The 22,526-nt window shown below is 43.5% G+C and overlaps 1 protein-coding gene and 1 non-coding gene across 2 annotated transcripts in view; one reads left to right on the forward strand and one right to left on the reverse strand.

Moving 5' to 3' along the window:
• Positions 1-19,484, reverse strand: part of Cdk15 (cyclin dependent kinase 15) — a 71,904-nt gene extending 52,420 nt beyond the window's left edge. Inside the window, exons 1-4 of the mRNA XM_059278132.1 lie at positions 19,354-19,484; positions 18,502-18,651; positions 18,141-18,235; positions 12,655-12,734 (exon numbers count right to left, since the gene is read on the reverse strand). Coding sequence (XP_059134115.1) covers positions 12,655-12,734; positions 18,141-18,235; positions 18,502-18,651; positions 19,354-19,479 — 451 coding nt within the window. The 5' untranslated portion in view covers positions 19,480-19,484. The remainder of the gene's footprint in view (positions 1-12,654; positions 12,735-18,140; positions 18,236-18,501; positions 18,652-19,353) is intronic.
• On the forward strand, positions 7,612-7,718 carry LOC131923739 (U6 spliceosomal RNA). Its single transcript, XR_009382674.1, has one exon. It is a non-coding gene; the product is annotated as a U6 spliceosomal RNA (small nuclear RNA).
• Positions 19,485-22,526: the final 3,042 nt, after the last annotated feature.

A 22,526-nucleotide genomic window follows, 5' to 3' on the forward strand; every position in this document is an offset into this window, starting at 1 on the left:
AGGTGACTCACAACCACCTATAATGGGATCCAACGCCCTCTTCTGGTGTGCAGGTGTATGTGCAGTCAAAGCACTCATACATAAAACACATAAGCAAATAAACCTTTAAAAAAAAGGAAAATAGTATATTTGGGGGGAAAAAAAACCCTCAAAATCGGTGTTCCATTTTGTGCCTATACTTCTACCTGATGAGTCTCCTGCACCATCTCTTTCCTACTGTAGGGTTCTGAAGACCGAGAACAAACTCAGAGCTGTGGAGATGGCTCAGGGGGCGAGAGCTTGTTGCACAGACGTGAGTGCCTGGGTTTGCATCCCCAGAACCCAGGGAAAAGCGGGGTGCAGCTCTGCAGGCCTGCAATCCCAGCACTGGGGGGAGGGCTGAGGCATAGGATCTCAGGGACTCATAGGCCGGCCTAGCAATCAGTGTGCTCCAGGTTCAGTGGAAGATCCTGTGGCAACAAGTAAGGTGAAGAAGCCATTGAGGAAGACACTCAACATCAGTCTCTGGCTTCCACACACCCAACTGCACATGTACAAGCATGTGTGGATGCACATACGTCCACCTCTCCCTTCCCCAAATAAACTCAAGTGTTCTCTGCGACCGGGAACACACCTCTTCCCTCAGGAAGCTGTCCTGTTGTGCTTGTTACTGTATTTGCCTCCTAATGGTCAGTTTTCCCTCTAGTGGGAACTCCGTGGTTTTCTTCAGAAAGCCAACATTTCTCTTAGTCCATTCCCTTCTAACTGAGCTACCCTGCCTTTCCCCAAGAGTGGCCGTGGGACCTGCCTAGTTTCTGTGACGACTGGTTCAGAGACAGGCAAGGCCCAGCAGGCTCGTGAAGCCCCCCTTGGCTGTGCCCACAGGGTCCTTATGGACTAAATTTATTATTTCACTTTTAACAGTGAATTCATTTTGTCAATATGAGGATCAGTTTCACAGCCTCTGTTTAATCTCTCTAGGCCCAGACCGATGTCTGCACAGGAACAGAGTGACTTTCTCTGTCTTTTGGATGCCACCACACCACCTTGGGCTACAGTCAGTCTGCCACTTAGCCTAGAGTAAGCAGTTAATTTATCAAGGATCTATACTGAGTATAGATCTTATATAGTATCTTAAGGGAAAGCTGTTGTGGAGCCAGGAGCAGCCCTCATGAATCCTGACTCTGTCACTTTATCTTTCAGTGAGCTGTGGAGAATTTCCCACCTTATGGAGAGAGACACCATCTTTCCTGACTTCATTTCATAAGGCTCTTGTGAATGGACTCAGACCCTGTTCCTAAAACCCTTGCTAAATGGCAAGTGTTACAGAGATGCAAATTACATTTAATATCTTCACACCAGCTTCCCACTCTTCCTTTCACGTTGAGCCCATTAAAACCCCACTCCTGGTCGTAAAGTCTAATTTTTGGTATGTTTCTGCTAGAGTTTCCAGTACCTCCCATGTTTATAGCAATGACTTCCGGCCATCTGCTGAGGACACTTGCATTTTTATTTATAAATAATTTCATAATATTCTGTTTCTCTACACATACATATGTACAGGACGAACTGTCTACATCAAAATTAGGTTTGTGGGGATGGAAGTGTAGCTGAGTGCCAGCCAGCCTAGTATGTGCAAGGCCTTGGATTCCATCCGTAACACTACACACAAAATTAAATTCCCCCCCCCAAAAGATATGGAAAAACATTACTAAGAAAATTAAAATATTTTAATTAATTAAGTTGCTGTTTATGTATTTATTTTGAGACCAGGTCTCATAATCCTGCCTGTCCTGGAACTCAATGTGTAGGCTAGGCTGGTCTTAGACTTGTAATAATTCTCCTGCCTCAGTCTCTCAAGTTTTTAGACTGCAGATACCTGCTAACACACACATTTTTAATTTCATTTTCGATGTAATTTTGTCCTCACATAATTATATTTCTAAAATTCCTCAGGCTGACTTTAAAAATCATGGTGGCATGCTTTATTAATCACAATGGCTTCAAAACGATCATTTGCTAAAGCTCTCAAAAATACGTCCTTGGATGAGGCTTTCTGCTTTACTTCTGTCGTTTTCTCAATAATCTCGGTTTTGCAGGAATGGGGAAAGTGTCTCTCTGTCATTTCTGTGGACTCATTTGTTCTATCCATCTCATCTCCAGTTCACAATACCTTTGCAGAAGGTAAAGCCATTCAATATTTTACATAGGTTTAGCATTCTTGCAAACAGCTGTTCCTCTCAACCTGTTTTTTCATGCCTTCCACCAACCCGTCTGAAATCTGCCATCAATTCTGTAAAACACGTCATGTCCCTCACTTCTTTCAGTATTGTTGACTGCCCTCCTGGGCCGGGCCATGCTGATACCTTGGCTGAACTGCTGCAAAGGCCCCCGAGTCAACTCCCCATTCATCTGTCCTGCGGACTCATCCTTCTGGAACAGTCTGAAACTGTGATTCTCTCCAGTAAAAACCAAAGTAAATCCTTTCTGATTCCCAACCCCTATAGTGACCTCCCAGCTCACTCAACAAAAGCCAAAGGACGTGCAATGGCCTGCCCAGTCTCCCCTCCCCCAACCCCACTCCATCTCTTCATTAGCTCCTGTCTCCTACAACTCTCACTTCCTGGCTTTGGTCACCAATGGCCTCTTAACGGACACTTGCATTTTCCAACACTGCCCACCCCACCCCTGCTCTTAGGATGATCCTTGTCTCCACCCACAATTCTCTTTTCTCTCCCCTCTCTTTAGGACTCTGCTCAACAGTATATATAAAGTATGGGCTTCCCTGTCCATTGCAGATGAGATCACAGCCTTCCACCTCATCTCATCCCAGTGAGCCTCTGTTCCTTATCCCTGTTATATTCTCCTCCATAGCGCTCACCACTGCCTGTCATTAGATATACATATATCTGATACATATGTGTGTGTGTGTGTGTATATATATATATATATATACACATATATACATATCAGTTGACTTTTCTACCCTTAAGTCTTCAGACCAGAACCCACATCCTACTATAAGGACTACAGAGTCCTCAAAAGAGAAGAAAGATACAATATGTGTGTGTGTGTGTGTGTATATATATATATATATATATATATATACACACACACACAAACGTGCTTGTCAGTCTCTCCTTATGAACATAAGCTTCATGAAGATCAGCCACTCTTGCCTTTTCGGCTTATTGAATCTTTGATGTTCATTAGAACAATGTCTAAATGCTCCTTCCTGTAGAATTTGTGACCATGTCTCCATAGTACCATTCATATGTGTAGAGTTGGATGGCAGCGTTTCTGTTGAAGATGCTTTGGTGTCTTGCTCCTTTTAAGCACCTTCCTCACCTAGATCAAAAACGTTCTATCTCCTGGTCCCTTTTACTCCTGTTTTTCCAATGCCCCAGGATACTGAGAAAGCCATATGGGAATGGAATTTTACTAGTAACTAATAGGGGATTTGCATGAAAAGCAGGAGATGGTTTAAGTCTTTAGCTCATGGAATTGCTGGCATGTGATTGGGTTCCTACACCAGAGGGTCAAACATGCCTGGCCTCCAGGGAAGTATGGGAAGGAAATTCAGGGAGGAAAGTCTTTCTTTCTTCTTTTTTGAGGACTCTGTAGTCCTTATAGTAGGATGTGGGTTCTGGTCTGAAGACTTAAGGGTAGAAAAGTCAACTGAGAAAGAGGGAAAGATACTGAAATCCAGATGCTGATTCTGGGAATTTCACAGCTTTCAAGTAAGAGGGATGTGGTGACCCATGCTTGTAACCCCGGCACTTAGAAGATGGTTCCAGGTGGGAAGATCAGGGGTTCAAAGTCATCCTCAGCTACACAGTAAGGTCAAGGCCAGTCTTGGCTACATGAGACCCTGTCTCAAAACAAAACAGTCTCATGTAATCAAATACTTCTCTTTTTCTTCAAGGAAAAGACACAGAGATAAACGGAACTCTAGTAACGGTGATGATGACAGCTAACACTCCTAGATTATTTAAGATATACCAGGCATTGGTGTAAGAATTTCATAGACCGTAACTTGATTTGATTATAAAAACACCAGGAAATCAAATAAGAAACATGAATAAAACAACTAATGCAAAGAAAAACGGTCAACGCTGATCTTTACTCAGCATAAAAGATAGCCAATCATTTAGATACACTATAATGTGAGATATTTACTAATTCAGGGAAAATATATCCATCTCATAATGGCATCCAGATACTTTATTGGTTTTCTTTATTTTATTGTGATCTGCAGTTGAGTGATTTTTTTTTAGGAAAATTGATGTTTTGCCAGCACAGTGGTTCATGATATTTCAATATTACTCTGCATTATTCTATTTAGTTTAGGAAAAGATGTAAAAGCTAATACTCACAGGTAGAAGAAGCCTGTCTCCCAAAGTCTTAGAGTATGTCTGTAGTAGAATATGTTAAGGTGTGTTACTTTGGTTCATGTTGCATTTGTTTAACTCTGTGAAGCTGTGTTACTGTGCCTGTCTAAAACACCTGATGGTCTAATAAAGAACTGGCCAATAGCAAGGCAGGAGAAAGGATAGGCAGGCTGGCTGGCAGGCAGAGAGGATATGTAGAAGGAGAAAACTGGGAGGAAAGAGTTAGGCTCTAGGAGCCAGAGAAGGAGGAGGACTCCAGAGGCCAGCCACCCAGCCACCCAGCCACCCAGCCACCCAGCCACCCAGCCACCCAGCCACCCAGCCACCCAGCCACCCAGCCACCCAGCTACACAGCAAGCCACAGAGTAAGAAACAAGGAACGGTATACAGGAATAGAAAAGGAAAAGCCCAGAGGCAAAAGATAAATGGGTTAATTTAAGGAAAGTTGGCTAGAAACTAAGCCAAGCTAAAACTGGGCATTCATAATTAAGAATAAGCCTCCGTGTGTGATTTATCTGGGAGCTGGGTGGCGGGCCCCCAAAAGACCAAAGACAAACCAACAGCATATATCTGCATATCCTGGTAACCAAGGCTTTCTCAACCCTATAGGCTATTTGAGGACATAGATTGACCCCAACCATGACTTTTGCATTTCCAGCACTAACACGGGCCTGGCACGTGGTGCTCAATAAATGTTTGAGAATCAATAAAGACTCGGCCACTTCTAATGAGTCTATGTAGGAGTCAATAATAAAGCCCACCCCAACTCTAATAGACACTGAACAATAAAGGATTTGCAATCCCTGATGGTACATTTTCTCTGGCATAAGAACCACAAACCGGGCCGGGTGGAGGTGGCGCACGCCTTTAATCCCAGCACTTGGGAGACAGAGCCAGGCAGATCTCTGTGAGTTCGAGGTCAGCCTGGGCTACCAAGTGAGTTCCAGGAAAGGCGCAAAGCTGCACAGAGAAACCCTGTCTCAAAAAAAAAAAAAAAAAAAGAAAGAAAAAAAAAAAGTTCTGCATCCCAAGAAGCAGTATAATCTAGAGAAATGTTTGGTAAGTGTTAAGGCAACTGTTAGACAAGCCGTTCTCATTTGTTTGGAAGTTAGAACCCCATCACATTGTGTCCTCCGGTGCAGGAGTGCCATACCTTTCTGAGGGGTAACCAGTCACTTCAGGCTTGGCTTTGAGGCCTGCTACACAGAAAGGAATTCATATCTGGTGCTATAAACCCCATCAGAAGTCTGGGACTCAGGTCTTAGGCCCGACTGGGAAAGCTTTTTTTGCTAAGTGACCATGATATGCCTATTACAATGCCTTTGAATGTTTCTGTTTATATCCATAGACTAATGATGCTGTCAGCTTTGAGCAGAGAGGCTTTGTGTGTGTGTGTGTGTGTGTGTGTGTGTGTGTGTGTGTGTGTGTGTGTGTATTGGGCAAGAGTTACTGAAGAGACTAAGAATAAATGCCTATTGAATGCTCATCCCTAAATAAGACATCTATATCACCCCCTCCAAGGCTAAAAGAACTGAAAGAAAAGGAGAATGGAAATATTGTAAAAGCTGGAAGAAGAGGTAGAGTGTTGTGGAATACTGTCTTCAGGGCATGACATGGCCATTGCCCCTGAACTCTCAGCCTGTGTGACAGTCTGCAAGAGATTGGATCTATCAACGTTCCATTATGGGGGAGAGGAGCTTACAAGTCCCCCTACCTACCTCCCTGAAGATCTATAGGTGATTAATAGTTGCTAAGGGACAAAGGTATCTCTTTTCTGGTATGACCACTAGCAATTTGCTCATATTCCTGTAAGTAACCCTAATTAAACCCATTAGTTGATGCTACACAAAATAAAATGAAAGTAGAGAGCATGGTGGGGGGTGGAGGGTGGGGGGGCTGGGGGTATGTGGGAGGGTGCAAGAAATACTAATGGGATGAATACGATTGAAATATATCATGTATGAAAATGTCACAATGCAACCCATTCTTGTGTATAGTTAATACATGCTAATTACAGCTCTTTTAAGACCAGTGAGATGCCTCAGTGGATAAGGATGCTTGCCACACAAGCTTGGCTATCCGAGTTTAATCCCTGGAACCCGTGAAAAGAAAAATGATGGTACAGCCGGGCGGTGGTGGCGCACGCCTTTAATCCCAGCACTCGGGAGGCAGAGCCAGGCGGATCTCTGTGAGTTCCAGGCCAGCCTGGACTACCAAGTGAGTCCCAGGAAAGGCACAAAGCTACACAGAGAAACCCTGTCTCGAAAAAAAAAAAAAAAAAAAAAAGAAAAATGATGGTACAAAGTTGTCTTCTGACCTCCATATAGGCATCGTGGTACAGCTTTGAGTGTGCATGCCTGAACACACACACACACACACACACACACACACACACACACATAATAATAATCATGCATTTTTAGAAATATCCCTCTCTGATATTTTTGGTTGTGAGCCTAGCCTTTAACGGCTGAGCCATCTCTCCAGCCCAAAATATCCCTCTCATATGCCATTACCCTGGGGTTATTTCTCATAAGGCTGTACCTATGCAACGAATATGTTTTGTCCTTGATGTGATCAGGTTGTACTCAGACAGAATTCCTGTCAGCCAGGCAGGCGTGCCCTCATCCATCTGTGGCAATAGCTGACTCAAGATTCTAGCCAGACTCTGCTGATCTAATCGGATGACCCCTAGCAAGGCTCCTGAACCTCTTTTCGGCGAATTTTTTCACAAATAGATTAGAAGTAATTACTCTACAGTGATCGCAAAGGGTTTTCAGCTGCAACTGTTTCTAATTTAAACGCTGCCGTTGCAGGTTCTGTAGGATGAACGGGAGAACTGCTGACCTCACACTATCGGATTATTCCCGGAGTCTTACTTCTGAGTTTGCCTTGATTTTTACACAGAGAGCACCACAGAGCGGAGTTCTGTTGTCCACTTTCACTCTTGCTGAGGGAGATGCTTCAAGCAGGCAAGCATTTGCAGTTTTATGCCGTAGAGAGAATTTAAATGTAACAGACATTAGTTCTAATACCGAAGACCCCTGTGACCCCAGACAAGTTATCCAGTCTCTCTGCAGCTCAGACTCCTTCATTCCTACAACAACAAAAACAATACCATATTGTGCTTCCGGGTGTTAGTATAAGGGGCTGACAGAGACCATAAGAGAGGGAGGCAGATCACCTTCCTGCTTCTCAGAAAAGAGTGTATATATGACTTCTTCCTTAAGAAAACCCTCTAGTGCTCGCTTGGGCAGCACATACACTAAAATTGGAATAATACAGAGAAGATTAGCATGGCCCCTGAGCAAGGAGGACAAGCAAATTTGTGAAGCGTTCCATATTTTTGTGAGGGGGGCATTTCAGGGTCAAGGAGACACCTAGTGCCAGGGAAACTCCAGAAAGCTGACCCCAGCTAAGACTCCTAGCAATAGTGGAGAGGGTGCCTGAATTGGCCATCTACTGTAATCAGATTGGTGACTACCCTAATTGTCATCAGAGAGCATTCATCCAGTAACTGATGGAGGCAGATGCAGAGATCCACAGCCAAGCACTGGGCTGAGCTCCGGAGGAGAGGGAGGAAGGATTGTACGAGCCAGAGTGTGTGTGTATGTGTGTGTGTGTGTGTGTGTGTGTGTGTGTGTGTGTGTGTGAAGGTCATCACAAAGGAACTCACAGAAAACAACTAACCTGGGCTCATAGGAGCTCACAGACTGGACCGACAGCTAGGGAGCCTGCATGAGACTGATCTAGGCCCTCTGCATGTGGGATACAGTTGTGTAGCTTGGTCTATTTGTGGAACCCCTAGCAGTGGGATCAGAGCCTGTCTCTAACACTTGAGCTGGCTTTTGGGACCCTATTCCTCATACTGGGTTGCCTCGCCCAGCCTTAATACAAGGGAGGAGCTTAGTCCTACCTCAACTTGATATGTCATGCTTTGTTGACACCCAAGGGAGGCCTGCCCCTTTCTGAACAGAACCAGAGGAGGAGTGGATGGGAGTGGGGGCAGAGGAGAGGCAGGAGAGGGAACAGGAGGAGAGGAGAGAGCAGAAATTTCTGTCAGGATATAAAATAAATTTTAAAAAATTAATTAATAAGAAAATTAAAAAAACCCCACTGTAGACAGGCAGAAGGTTCAAACCATAGCTGGCTATTTTAAGAAATATGTTTAAAATAAGATCCATCCTTAGGGTGCCCATATAGAATTCAATAAAACTAAGTTACATTCATATAAAATCCATAAAAGCCAACCCACTCCAAGTGTTTTCTCCCAGTTATAAAAGTAAACATTCAAAATGTGATTCTGGGCCAATAATAAAAAACCCTAATTTGCTACAAAAGCCTCCAATCTTTTACCTTTTATCTTTTTTTCCTCCACTTTGTTTTGTTTGAGACAGGGATTCACGATGTAGCCCTGGTTTGCCCAGAACTGGCTATGTAGACTATGCTGGCCTTGAACTTACAGTGACCTTCCTGCCTCTGCCCCCTGAGTGCGGAGATATCCAGCTCTTCCATCTTTTAATTAGCAAAAGGATGAAGATAGTATGTCACAGGCCTGGATTCCCATCTACCTCAGGAGATCAAGGTTAGCCTGGGCTACAAGGTGAGTTCAAGGCCAGCCTGGGCTACAACTCAGTGAGACACTGTCTCAAAATGAAAAGGAGGGCTGGGCTAATAGCTCAGCCGTGGAACACTTGTCTAAGCATGGGTGAGGCCTTGGCTTTGCTCCTCAATACCACAGGGAGAAAAAAATCAGGGTAGTAGGGACTTGTGTGTGTGCTGTTGTGTGTCCAGGAGTCGGCAGAGTGCCTGGCCTTCTCAGGTACCCAGTACATACTGTCGCATGAGTACCCATGAAGTTACAAGTGTTTGTCTGAACTGAATTTGATTGACTGTTGGCCATATGATACATATCTCTAAAGGTGTTATGAGGACTGAAGGAAGCATGAAAGCTTATTAAGATTTTCCCTTAGTATTGTTTCAGACTTTTGTTAATTTCATGATATTATATATGAAGATCACATGAACAGAAACATGCATTCTATCTATTGAGAAACTGTCCATGTAGCAAAATTCTGCTCAGTCATCCCAGGCTGCCAACACCTTCAGAGCAAGCAGACTGCTCGGGAAGAGAATTCTTGCTTCAAGCGTTCAGAAAGAAGCCTGCCTGACTCTGAGTTTTTCTGCACATGGCTTTTGGTTGCCTTTTTAGCTAATGACTCTGGACTTTAGCTAATGACCTCCAGCTGGCTCTCAGCTTGCTTCCCAGCCCTCGCCATTTAACCTCCTCTCTCTGGTCTCACATCCATCGAGATCTTAACCACGGAGAAATAAGCCAGTGTCAAAGTTCTTAAGTGGGGCCCTGTTCTCAAGGCTGAAAGCTTTCACACCGGAGGAAAGAGAAGCAGCCATTGTTGGAAACTGGAAGTCAAAACCACCTCCGATGTGTCAAAATCCTTTCGTGGTTTTTCATATCATACAAGCAAAGCTTTCAGTAAGGGGCAGCCCGTAAAACAAACCAAGAAGTCCACAGTGGACCCCTAACTGTAATTGTGAACACCTGTGTGGGAGGCAGCAGGCGGTAACTGTGCAACGCAGGAATGGTTGTGCATACAGAACAATACACACCGAGTGTGCGTGGGGGGACCGGGGGCAGCGGAGGGGGGTGTTGAGTCAGGCTGAGAACATCTGTTAGCAGAACCTGCTGCAAAAAAAAAGGTTTCACTGTGACTGCCAGATGTGGACTTGGAGAACTTAGCTATGGGGAAAATGGGAACAAAGCCTATTGTGAGCAATCAGTGAACTCAAGCTCACAAAAGGCAATGTCCAGAGAATGAGAGCCTTGATGAAGAAAGCCTCCTCCAGTCCAGTGACCTGGAGGTTTCCACTATGTTCAGAAATACTCTTTCACCTATCCGCACGGCTGTCTCCAAATGTGATCATGCTCTCCTTTGGGCTACTCATAAGCACACCAGTAAGTGCAGCGTCCATTATGTTAAACACTTAAACCATGTGTTCCCCCAAATTGCACCTGATCCTATCAAGATGAGTCCCCACTTAAACTGATAGCCTCTTGGCCTTTCTACTTAAGTTTAAAATGTTTCCCAGGGGCAGCAGAAGCTTTTGAAAATGGCACCAAATTGAGTTATACACTCATTTTCTGAATTGTTTTTTAATGCCTGTTTGCATAACCTATGCTTCTAAGTTCAGTTCAAAATCTGCCTCCATTAGCCACACTGAGACTGATTCATTCTTGTTGTAAGAGAGCTTACGACAGCCTCTATACACTTAATACTTGAATTGTCTGCTCTGCTAAGACTGAAAACACAGAATGAAGAATGGGGCGTTCTCTGCTCTATCCTTTGCATCCAGTGTACTCAGTAAAGAAGGGAAGAAGACACAAAGCTAAGAGAGAACGGAAGGCTGAGGAGGGGCCATTTCTCTGTTTTTTTTTTTCCGGAGAACAACACTGATCCCATCATTCACGTGCGGTGGGCATACAGCTCAGCTGATAAGAATGCTCGCCTAGTGTAGTGGTTTGAATGAGAGATGTACCCCAAAGGCTTGAGTATTTGGTTCCTAGTTAGTGGTATCATTTAGGGACAGTGCAGTTTTGTTGGAGGAAGCCCATCCCTGAAGGCTTGGGTTTGAGAACTCACAGCATTGCCCACTTCCGGTTTGCTCTTTCTGGTGTGTGTGTGTGTGTGTATGTGTGTGTGTGTGTCTGTGTGTGTGTATGTGTGTGTGTGTGTGTGTTTGAAGGTGCCGTCTCTTAGCTTCCCGTTCCTGCTACCATGGAACACATAGGTGTTTGCTGCTCTGCCTTACCCAACATCCCCTCTCCCGCCAATGCACTCTTATCTCTTTGGAACTGTACGCCACATAACCTCTTCTTTAAGTTGCCTTTGGTCATGGTATTTACCACCACCACAGAAAAGTAACTAATATCCTAGCACACTTGAGGCCCAAGATTTGATTCCCAGCAGGAAGTATAAAACTGAATGTGGTGGTACAGCTGTAATCGTAGCCCTTGGGAGAGATAGGCAGGGGGTTCAAGAGTTCAAGGCCAGCCTTGGTTACACAATGAGTTTGGGGCCAGTCTGAACTCTATGAGACACTGTCTTAAACAAAAAACAGAAACCTTAGGTGAAATCTTGATAAATTGTATTCTTTTATTTCATTATAAATTAAGTTTATAGATTATTAGTATTAAACAATATGGTATCAATCTCATGGATCAGTAAAAAAGAAAGTAATAAGAATAAAATAAAATTCAAGAATAAAATAATAGCAGTGAGTATTCATTGAACCTGAGAAGAGACTGTGATAAGCGTCATGTGTTCTCATTGGGTCTTTGTAACAGCTCCATGAAACATGCCTGTTACCAGCCAGTTTAGCTGTAAACTCAGTCTAGGGGAGCGGTGGACCTGGAATCGTGCCACTAGGACCTACAGCCAGATGACGCAAACTCGGACCTGTTCACCTCCTTCCTGTGCTGCCGAGGGAGCAGAGAAGACACAGGAAGCTAGGTTTGCCAAGGCACACCTGTGACACCAGCTCTTGGGAGGCTGAGGCAGGAGCATTGCGGGTTTGAGGCCAGAGTGGCTCCATAGTAAGTCTGAGGCTGGCTTAGGCAAATTAGTGAGACCTTGTCTCATTTAAAACAAACAAACAGAGATGGCTCCAGGGGAAGAGAGAGAGATTGCTGAAAGAACATGCCTTCAATTCTGGAGGCTGAAGCAGAAGGGTTCCAAGTTCAAGACCTGCCTGGGAAACTTAGTGAGACCCTGTCTCCAAAAAAAAAAAAAGTGTGTGTGTGTGTGTGTGTGTGTGTGTGTGTGTGTGTGTGTGTGTGTTGGTTGGACCCTTGGTTCAATCCCTAAGTACTTCAGGAAAAACAAAAACAAAACAGGAAAACATGCTATGATCAGGCGAATCCCCCACCAAGAATTACTATGATGTTACACTTTCTCTTTCTTTTGAATGAATCTCTGTGGGTTGTATAGACATGGTTTTAGCTTGAATCCAAGCATACAGAAAACATTTAGTAAACGCTCATAGAGGTCATAATATGGACAGTAGTTTTGAACTTTGTCTTCAAGAACAAATGCTAAAATAATAGTGTAAATAATCTTGGGAAATTGGCAACAAAATAAAAATTTGAAATTATAATATCACTTCTAGAAAGTACCAGAGACCACACAGTGAGTGGGTAGACTGAATCCTTTGCAATGTTTTTACCAAGTCCAGTAATCAAAACAATCTCTAGGGTCTCTGTTCTTACCTTCCCGGATGGCTGTGAAAGGGACACCCTCCTCCTCGTTCATGCTGATGACCTTTAGGGCTACTAGTTGTCCATTTATCCTAGAAAGGGGCGGGGCAGACACACACACACTCACTGAGATGGTTCCAGGCAACAGCTCCCATGAAGATGTGAGAACAAAAGCGTCCCTTCACAGCATGCCCTCGTACATAAACCTACCACTGTCTCAAGACACCAAGCTCATTACATAGCAAACACGTGGCAGATCTATTTCCAAGCGGCCTTCTCTTTACTCATGTGTATATTTTCTTTCTAGAACATTCAGAGAAAGCAGAGAGGCACCGGAGACCACCTCCCTCCTGATGTTTGCCAGTCCCTTTGGTGCACTTAAACCAACCTAACTTTGGCTATGGCTTTATAACAGTCTCCTTGCGTGAACATTTGTGCTCTTTTTTTGTCCAATCTCCGTAGAGTACCTGGAGACATTTTCAAGTGAAAGTCAACATGTCACTTACTTTTCAAAACCTACTGTATCTCTGTATTTCATTTCAGGTAACAGCCAAATTCTCTTTCTTTTTTCTTTTTGTTATTTGTTTGTTTGTTTGTTTTTATTTAGTGGAGGGTAGGGAGATGTGGGTCTTGAAATGTAGCTCAGGCTGGCCTCCAACTTTCAGTTCTTCTGGATGAGGCTGCTAACAGCCACTATCTTGCAGTATTCTCCAAAGTATCATCTGATTTACCTAAGTCTCACCATTTTCTCTCTCCTTCCCTCCTTCTACTCACCATTTATTTATAATTTTGTTGTGATATTAGGTAAGTGTAGAGATCCAAGAAGATCTTTTAAGATCATGTTGTTTCTAATACAGCGAGATCCACTATCAATAATCTGTTCTCTCTCAGTTTCACATTTTCTCTTATTATTCATGATATTTTTAATAGACAAGTTGGCCTTGAACTCATCCCAATCCTCTTGCCTCAACTTTTCAAGCACTGGGATTATAGGCATAAGCCACCATGCCTGGTTTTACCATTCACTCTTACACAATATGATATTTAATAATGTTACAATATTTTATCATACAAACACACCACAATGTATTCTGCCAATTCCAAATTCTTATAAATTGCAGTTTGGGGTTATTTTAAGAATACTGTGATGGGCATGGTGGCTCCTGTTGTAACCCTAGCCCTTGAGAGGCTGAGGTAGGAGGAAGGTTGCCACAAGGTCAGACTGGGCTATGTGGTGAGTTCCAAAGACTAGCTTGGGTGAGTGTGAGACTGTCTCCCTTAGGGAAATAACGGGGGCTATGGGAAAAGATTTAGCTACAGAAATGATCATCATAGGTTTTCCTTTGATTTGGTTTTTTGCTTTGAACTTCATTTTAAAAGAACAATTTTAGAATTCTAGAAAAACAGAGAAGATAATATAGAAAGTTCCCATATCCTTGCACTGGTTTCTTCTACTGTTGACTCTTAGTAAGGCATGGCTGTTACAACTAATGAACCAAACTGGACTCAGTGACCCCCACCTGTAATTCCATTGAGAGATGGAGGTAGGGGGATCAAGGAGTCAAGGTCATCCTCAGCTACATATGAAGTTCAGCCAGAACTGAAATATACGAATCTGTCTAAACAAAACACTAAATGCGTGTAAAATAGTGATAATAATTAATGAACCAATATTGATTCACCGTTATTAAAGCACATTAGGATTCCTGCAGCTTTTACTTCATGCCCTTCTTCTTGTCCACGATGCAATCCAGGACCACACTGAGTTGTCGGGTCTCAGCCTCCTCTTAGCAGTTTGCCACCTTCTCCTTGGGTTTGGTGACCTGGATGGTTTTGAGGCGCGATATTCAAGAACTTTGTAGAGTGCTCCTCTCTTAGAGTTTTTTTTTTTCCTGACGTTTCTCTTGAAATTAAACTGGGATTCTGAACTTGGGGAAGGTCAAGAGCCATCTTGACCATATTGTATCACGGGGGCATTCTTTCATCATGACTTGGGACTTCTGATGTTGACTGTAACTTACTGTCTGAGGTGGCACTTGTTCAATGTCTATTGTAAAGTGACTATCCCCACCCTATTATAGGACTGACATCACTGAGTGTAAGCTGCACTTTGGGCATGGATACACAGAGATCCTCTTCTGAGAGAGTAGATCCGGGTAAGATATCTGGAGTTCCTTTGCATGGGAGATTTATCTCTTCCTTTTATTTATTAATTTATTGAGCCGTTCTTTTGTAGCAGCAGATTCATAGATATTTTATTCTTTGGGTTATAACTCAATACCACTTAATTTTGTGCCCTGGTTTTGGCAGGTTTTCCCCCTTGGAAACTCTTCCATTGATGTCCATGCCACTTTGCCAAACCCCCCATGAGCGTGGGCTTAAGTTGTTTTTATGTTCACAGTCCGGCCTATGTGTGCATCGCTCTTTAATTTCAGTTTCTTTACTTTTAAAAGTGTATTTCCCCAGTCTTTTCTGTTTGTCCTTCCCTCACCTTTTTCTTTTTTTAACTTGTGATCCTCCTGCCTCTGCCTCTTTCAGCAAATCTTACCAGTGTGTGCCACCACAGCTGGCCCCCTCACCTTTTCACGGGAACGTTTTACATAGATTTTTACCACTTGCTTTCGTTTGCCTTTCAAGTTTTGAACTTAAAAATTTTTATGATGTTTAGTATTTCCCAGAATATTTTACTGAGAGCGTGACTCTGTAAAATTCTATTCCACCTACCCATTTAAAAAAAAAAGTTTTGGTGAAATAGGTTTAGACATGCTTTGCACTTGCAGAATTTCCGCTGTTCTCCGATCATCATGGGACACATGGGCAGTTTTGAAATGCTGAAGGCATCTATTGGAGAGGAATTTGATTTCGTCTGAGGTTGCCAGCATTGATTCGGCTATAGCTGCTTCAAGGAAGCACTCATTAAAGTGTCTTGGAATCAGTGCTCTCTGCAAGACAGGTGGACAGCGGGGCCCCACGACCACCCCATTCCCTTATGCCAAATGTTATGTGTATCAACAGACCTCCCCAGCCTAAAGGCTGCGCCCAGTTCATCTTTCTGTTCAGTTACTGTGCATGCATTCTCTTGCTCATTTAAATCTTCACTCCACTGCATTCTTATTCTACATTCAGTTTTCAAGAAGGCTAGCTGTCCCAGCGCTGTTTAGGGGAGCGTTTTCTGTTCCCTGCTGACTTGAAAGGTCACCATGCTTATTTATTAAATTTTACTAATCACTTGGATTTGTACATATTCAGAGCTTTTTAAAATCATTTTTCTGCCAGGTGTGTGGTGATGGATGCTATAATCCCAGCCCTGAGACATAGATAGGAAGATCACAAGCTCAAGGCCAGCCTGATCTACATACTGAATTCCAAGTTAGCCAGGGCTATATTCACAAGACCTTGATTTTTTACTTTGATCTATCGTTTATAGCAGTACTACACAATTTTAATTGTTCTTAGACTATAAAACCAGCTCTCTGTGTCTGTGGGTACCGTGTGTGTGTGTGTGTGTGTGTGTGTGTGTGTGTGTGTGTGTGTGTATGTGTGTGTTCAATCAATCACAGATTGAAAATGTTTGGGAAGAATATTGGTTGTGTATTGAATGTGTATTGACTTCTTTTCTCGACACTCCCTACACAATACAACATCCAGCTATTTGCATAACATTTCCGTGGTATTGGGTTGTATGCAAATACTGTGCCAATTTTTGTAAGTGATTTGAGTATCCATGGATTTGGGTTCTCAGGGTCAGGGTGGGCGTTCAGTCACCACTTCCTTAAGTATTTCAAGGGGCCCCTCTAGTACACACCAAAACCTGAAGTCAGAGAGCCACTGACATCTCCACGGTATTGGGTTCTGACAGTCCTACTCTTTATGGTACTTGAAGATGGGTTTTGTTTTTTTTTTTTTGAAACAGGGTTTCTCTGTGTAGCTTTGGAGCCTATCCTGGATCTCACTTTGTAGACCAGGCTGGCCTCGAACTCACAGAGATCCACCTGGCTCTGCCTCCACAGCCAGTGGAGTGCTGGGATTAAAGGCGTGCACCACCACAGCCGACCAGTGTTTATTCTTATTTATTATATTATAAACCTTTCTCCCCCTCCTATGTGAGATACGTGTGGTGTGTGTGTGTGTGTGTGTGTGTGTGTGGTGTGTGTGTGTGTGTGTGTGTGTGTGTGTGTGTTGTGTGTGTGTTGTGTGTGTGTGTGTGTGTGTGTGGTGTGTGTGTGTGGTGTGTGTGTGGTGTGTGTGTGTGTGTGTGTGTGTGTGTGTGTGGTGTGTGTGGTGTGTGTGTGTGTGTGTGTGTGTAATCCTTCTGTGGTATATTTTTCTTTTCTTATATATAATACATATACTATTCTTTTGTGCCAAGGTCCCCCACTGACCCTGGAGCTAGCCTGGTGCCTATCAGCCCCACCAAGCCTCCCTTCTCCACTCCCTCCTCTCCTCACAGCACCGGGGTTATAGGCATGCATAGCTCCACCTGAATTTTTACATGGTTGTGGGGATTTGAACTTTTGAACTCAGGTCAGGAAGCATTTCTAATGCACTTTTATCTTGTTACTAAACTGAGTTCCTTGAAGGAAATATTTTATATTCTTAGTTCCTAGGATAATCTATGATCATGAATCAAATCCTGGTTCTATACAATACATTTAAAATTGTATTTCCCTAACAATCTTCTTTTAACAAAGACAGCAACAAGTATACAAATTCTAAGATAAATAAAAATACTTAGTTTTAGAATATTTTTATTTATTTATTTATTTATTTTTTTTTTTGAGTTTTCCAGACAGGGTTTCTCTATGTGGCTTTGGCTTTCCTGGAACTCACTCTGTAGACCAGGCTGTTCTCAAACTCACAGAAACCCTCCTGCTTCTGCCTCCCGAGTGCTGGGATTAAAGGCATGTGCCACCACCACCTGGCTTATATTTTTAAAATATGACTACCATTAAATTATTATTTTCTCTATTGGAGTACCATAAATTAAGGGATAAGGTTTCCCAGCTTTCTTACCCTTACTAGAAGGCAACCAGAAAGACCAGAATTCCATCTTAGAACTGGTACCTGGGTTTTAGATAAATATTCTTTATTTCCAGCCATTTTGTATATTTTACAGATGCAGAAAATGCAGGGCATAGTTTTTTACATATCCCACACTTTGAGATTTTAAAAAGGGATAAGAAAAACTCTCTAGAGACACTTTACCAGCTGGGTTTCTTCATAGGTAGTAATTGTTCTTTGGGTCAACAGTGGAGAAAGTCCACCTTCTTCAGTGGTTGATTTTAGCTAGAGAAGAGCTGTGTTGTTGTTAGGGTGGGGGTTGTTGTTGCTGTTTTCGTTTTTTGTTTTATTTTCAAGGCTGTTAAAAATCACTACACCTCCTTCCTATTGACCCCAGAAGTCCTGCCACAGTCCCAAAGGCTGTGAATGTCTGTGATATGTGAATTTATAATGCCATAGGAGATACCCCCATCTAAAGTCTCTGACGAGTCACTAACCTGCTAATCCCCTTGTAAACTTTGGCATAAGAACCTTCGCCCAGCTTCTCCAAGTTCAAGTAAGATGAGGCTGCTCCAAAAGGGGGGCTCTTCTTCTGCTCACGGGGTGGGGTGAGAGGTGGGAAGACAGAAAGGGCATTTATAAATAATGTTGACTTGTCTTTTCCTCAGCTCTGTGTGTGTGTGTGTGTGTGTGTGTGTGTGTGTGTGTGTGTGTGTGTGAGAGAGAGAGAGAGAGAGAGAGAGAGAGAGAGAGAGAGAGAGAGAGAGACCCACACAGGCATCCCTGGAAGGTGAGGGTCAGCTTCCCTAGACAAGCTCCCACAAAATTCTTCCTGATGCCCGTCAATGGCTCACTCACCCATGGCAACCCCTGCCTCAGATGCTCTTCCTGAAAAGAATCACTGTTACTCCGTGGCCTTTTACTCTCCAACTTCTGGCCACCGCCAGCCTGGTGTCCCCTGGGGTGAAATGAAGACTTTGAACACGATGCTCCTTTTATGTCCGTTAGCTAGAGGAAAAAAGAAAGTACAGGAGCAAGATGTGTATAAAGCCAAAATTTGGTGGCTGGCAAAACCTTTTCTTTGTTTTATTTGCCTGTTTGTTTGTGTGTGTGTGTGTGTTTTTTTTTCTAAGCTTCCTCTACCCCCTAAAGGTACCTCTCCTGAAAGTCACCTTAGAGACCACCATGGTACCAAACGCTGAAATACTAAATTTCTCCTTCACCTGCACAATTTAACTCAGTCTCCTTGATGGGTATTTTCCAATTTCTCTGTTTAACTCAGCCTCCCCCATGCCCACCCACCTTCCTACATACTTAATGTGATGCCTTAGAATAATCTAGTAAGACATTGCTTAATAATCATGAGCTAATTACTGAAACTGAGAATCCACAGCGGACCTACCAGTAGGGCAGCTTACCCTCTGCAGTTCAGCCCTGCCGTTTAGTGGCTCAGGGATGTCCGGAGAAGAACCACTTTCTCTATTTCAAGTCAAAGAGACCAAAGTCTAAGATTATTCTCCCTTTCTGGTTTACAAGCACATCCCAAAACTTGATAACTACGGCCATAAATCCTCTGTGACTTTAATAGAAATTTCTTTTTATGAGTTTAGACCTACCGCGGAGGAATCAGACCCTGGTACAAAAGGGAGCGTCTGTCTGAATTGCTTGGTTTACCAATAAAGAGAGATGCTCCTCCCGAGATACAAATACCTCCAACGCAGCAGCCTCGGCGCTCCCCGGCTGGCTTCTCAGACAGCTGTGCGCCTCCCCTCCCTCGGAACGGTGGTAGCAACGGCATCCTGGCTGTAGCCTCTTTGCACACAGCTCCTGACCCATAATAGTCCGGGTTCAAGGAGAAAACCCGCACTTGAACCTCTCCCCATCCGCCTCTCCTGTCCTCATTCGCTCCCTTTTTTGCCAGAGGTCAGCAGAGTGGAGCTTTCGTATGACTCACACGAGGGCTCTGTCTGGAGCAGCCTCATGACTTCAGCAGATTTTGCTTATCAGTGCAAGGAACTACGCATGGAAACCGCAGCGGCTGGCGTTCATATGTGCACACCCCAAAACAAGGAGGCTCTTACTGGACCGAATACGACTGGGCACACTGACGGCTCCTGCTCCAGCCACAAGTCCCCGCTGTGGCTACACTTGCTTTCAGGAATTTGCATTGACACAAGTTTATTGGGCTCCCCTGGCACTAAAGAGGCCAGCCGAGGAGCATTTTATCCTTGCTTTCGTCTGAAAGCCTCGTGGTTTTCAAACTTTTTTTTTTTTCTTTTGAGGCAATGTCTCCCACAATAGCCCAGCTACCCTTGAACTTGAAGCAATCCTTCTGCCTCAGCCTCTCCAGTTCTGGGATTGCAGATGTGAACCGCCTGACCCAGGTTGGTTTTCTAACATTAAAACAAATGTGCAATCTAGCCAACTTTTAGAGTCAAAGAAACCACAGCATGGTAGGATGGGAAGAAAGCTGAGGATTCCTACCCCATCTCTGCCTCCGAGTTGAAGTACATCTCCTAGTCTGACAGGGAAGTCGTTCTTTCATTTATTTGAACACTACGCAATAAACACTTGTGTTGATGATACCCCACAAACAGTGATGAGAATCAACGGTGGAGAGAGGAGTTGGTGTGCCCACTTGTAATCTCAGCACTTTGCAGGCTGAAGTTGGGGGGATGGTGAGTTCAAGACTAGCCTGGACTATGTAGAAAGATTCTTTTTCAAATAAAGAAGAAACAGAAGGAGTAGTGTGTGTGTGTGTGTGTGTGTGTGTGTGTGTGTGTGTGTGTGTCTGTGTGTGTATAACATAATATATCTTCTCATTTCCAATATCCCTTCCTCCCTTTAATATACATATAGCTAATGTTTAGTGTATACAAATACCACATTAGGACTTGGCATTTCCAGGAATATGAACCAAACTGCTTTGTAGTCTGTGATCTTGGGCAGAACCTTTGTTCTGTGAGAGACTCATAATATTATTGCCATTGTAATATGCCAATCACAGGATGTAGGCTACATGTACACATGACATGTTCAAAACTTTCTCTGAGAAAAAAGAGTTTTGTCTATTATCACAAAAGTATTATGGTTATTTAACATCTGGACTTTCAGACATGCAATTTTAACTGTTATGGAATTTAATCTTGAGCATGTATTTTAAGTTTCATTTCAAAATTTCTACAAGAAAGTAAGGTATGGGGGCCTAAGCCTGTGTTTTCAGCCCTTGGGAAACAAGAAAGAAGATTGCTATGAATTAGAGGCCAGCCTGGGCTACAGAGTGTCTCAGGACAAAGACAAAAAAAGAGAAACGAATCGCTAGGTAAGAGCTAAGGCTAGCCTAGTCAATGATTTACTAAAATTTGAGACGTTTAGAAAGTAAGAGAGACCAAGGACACACACAGAACAGAGATGAGGCATAAAAACTGCTACACCTCAAAACCAGTTAACACCTGACTGAAAGATCATTTTTCCATTGTAATACATTTTCACTTATTCGTTATAACACATTTTCTCAGAAGTGCTCATTTTGGGTCTGGTGAGATGGTTCATTGGGTGCATGTCCCCACCACGTCGTCTGACCTGAGTTCAGTGGGACCACAGATGGAAGGAAGGAACTGACTTCGGCAAACTGTCCCCGGAACTCCATGTGCGCACCACGGCATACACTTAATTAATAAACTAAGATATTAAAAAAATTGAAGAACTGCTAATTCTTTCCTCAAAGAAGATTGTGGATTTTTTGTTTTGTTTTGTTTTGAGCTGAGGGTCGAATCCAGGGCCTTGTGCTCGCTAAGCAAGCGCTCTACCACTGAGCTAAATCCCCAACCCAAAGATTGTGGATTTTATCATAGACAAATTACATCCTAGCTGTATGTGGTGACACAGGCCTGGAGTCCCAGCACTCAGGTACCTGAGGCAGAAGGATCCTGAGTCTGAGGCCAGCCTGGACTACATATTAAGACCTCACTAAAAAACAAAACAAAAAAACCCCTATGATCTAGGCCCGGATTAAGATAGTTTCATAAATTTTAGATTGGTGTGTGTATGTATGTTGGACAGCATTTCACTCTGTGTGCTGGCTAGCCTGGAATTCACTGTGTCGCTCACAGCAGCCTTCAACTTGTGGCAAGCCTCAGCTTCCCGGTTGCCAGAATTACAGGTGGCATACCAAGTCAAATACATTTAAACAATTTTTAAATGACCAGCATTTGTGTTAGCTGAAGGGATTACATAGTTAACTCATAAATGTGTTTGAAAAGAGTATCTGATTCTTTTAATTTTTTTGTATATGTGTGTGCTTGTGTGTGTGTGTGTGTGTGTGTGTGTGTGTGTGTGGTGTAGATGGCTTCTTTCTTAAGGTTTAAATTGCTGTTTATGTACTAGAGAGGACTGCCGAAGGGAAACTGTAAAATGTCCAAAACTTTCAAAAATTAGATAATTCATGGTTTGCTGAAAGTCGAGGGGAAAAATCAGATGACTTTTTAAAGTGTTTCCTAGCTGTGTCCAAAACGATCATTTTTGTTACCAAAGATTTCTGAATAAGGACAGGGATTGAGATGATCTCCCAGCAAATTGTGCATCATGGCCGTTGATGCTCCAGACCTTCCGAGCCCTGGTGGATGTCCTAGAGGCTGCCCAGCCCGCTGCAGGCAGGCATGCGCACTGTTGCTGCTGCCCCTGCGGAGAAGAGCTGCCAGTATGAAGCTGATTGACAGCGAGAAGCCCCTGTGCCTGCTACCAGCCTAAAGGAACGGACCCAGACGGCAGCTCCAGGGCCAGGGCTCTGGGCTGTGCAGCAAGAGCCCTCAGGCCAGCTCAGAATGGCTCCCTCCTGTGCATCGCGCTCTTCCTGCCCCTCCTCTGTTTCCCGGGCTTGCATT

Source organism: Peromyscus eremicus, chromosome 13 (genome assembly GCF_949786415.1).
Source record: "Peromyscus eremicus chromosome 13, PerEre_H2_v1, whole genome shotgun sequence".
Classification (NCBI taxonomy): domain Eukaryota; kingdom Metazoa; phylum Chordata; class Mammalia; order Rodentia; family Cricetidae; genus Peromyscus; species Peromyscus eremicus.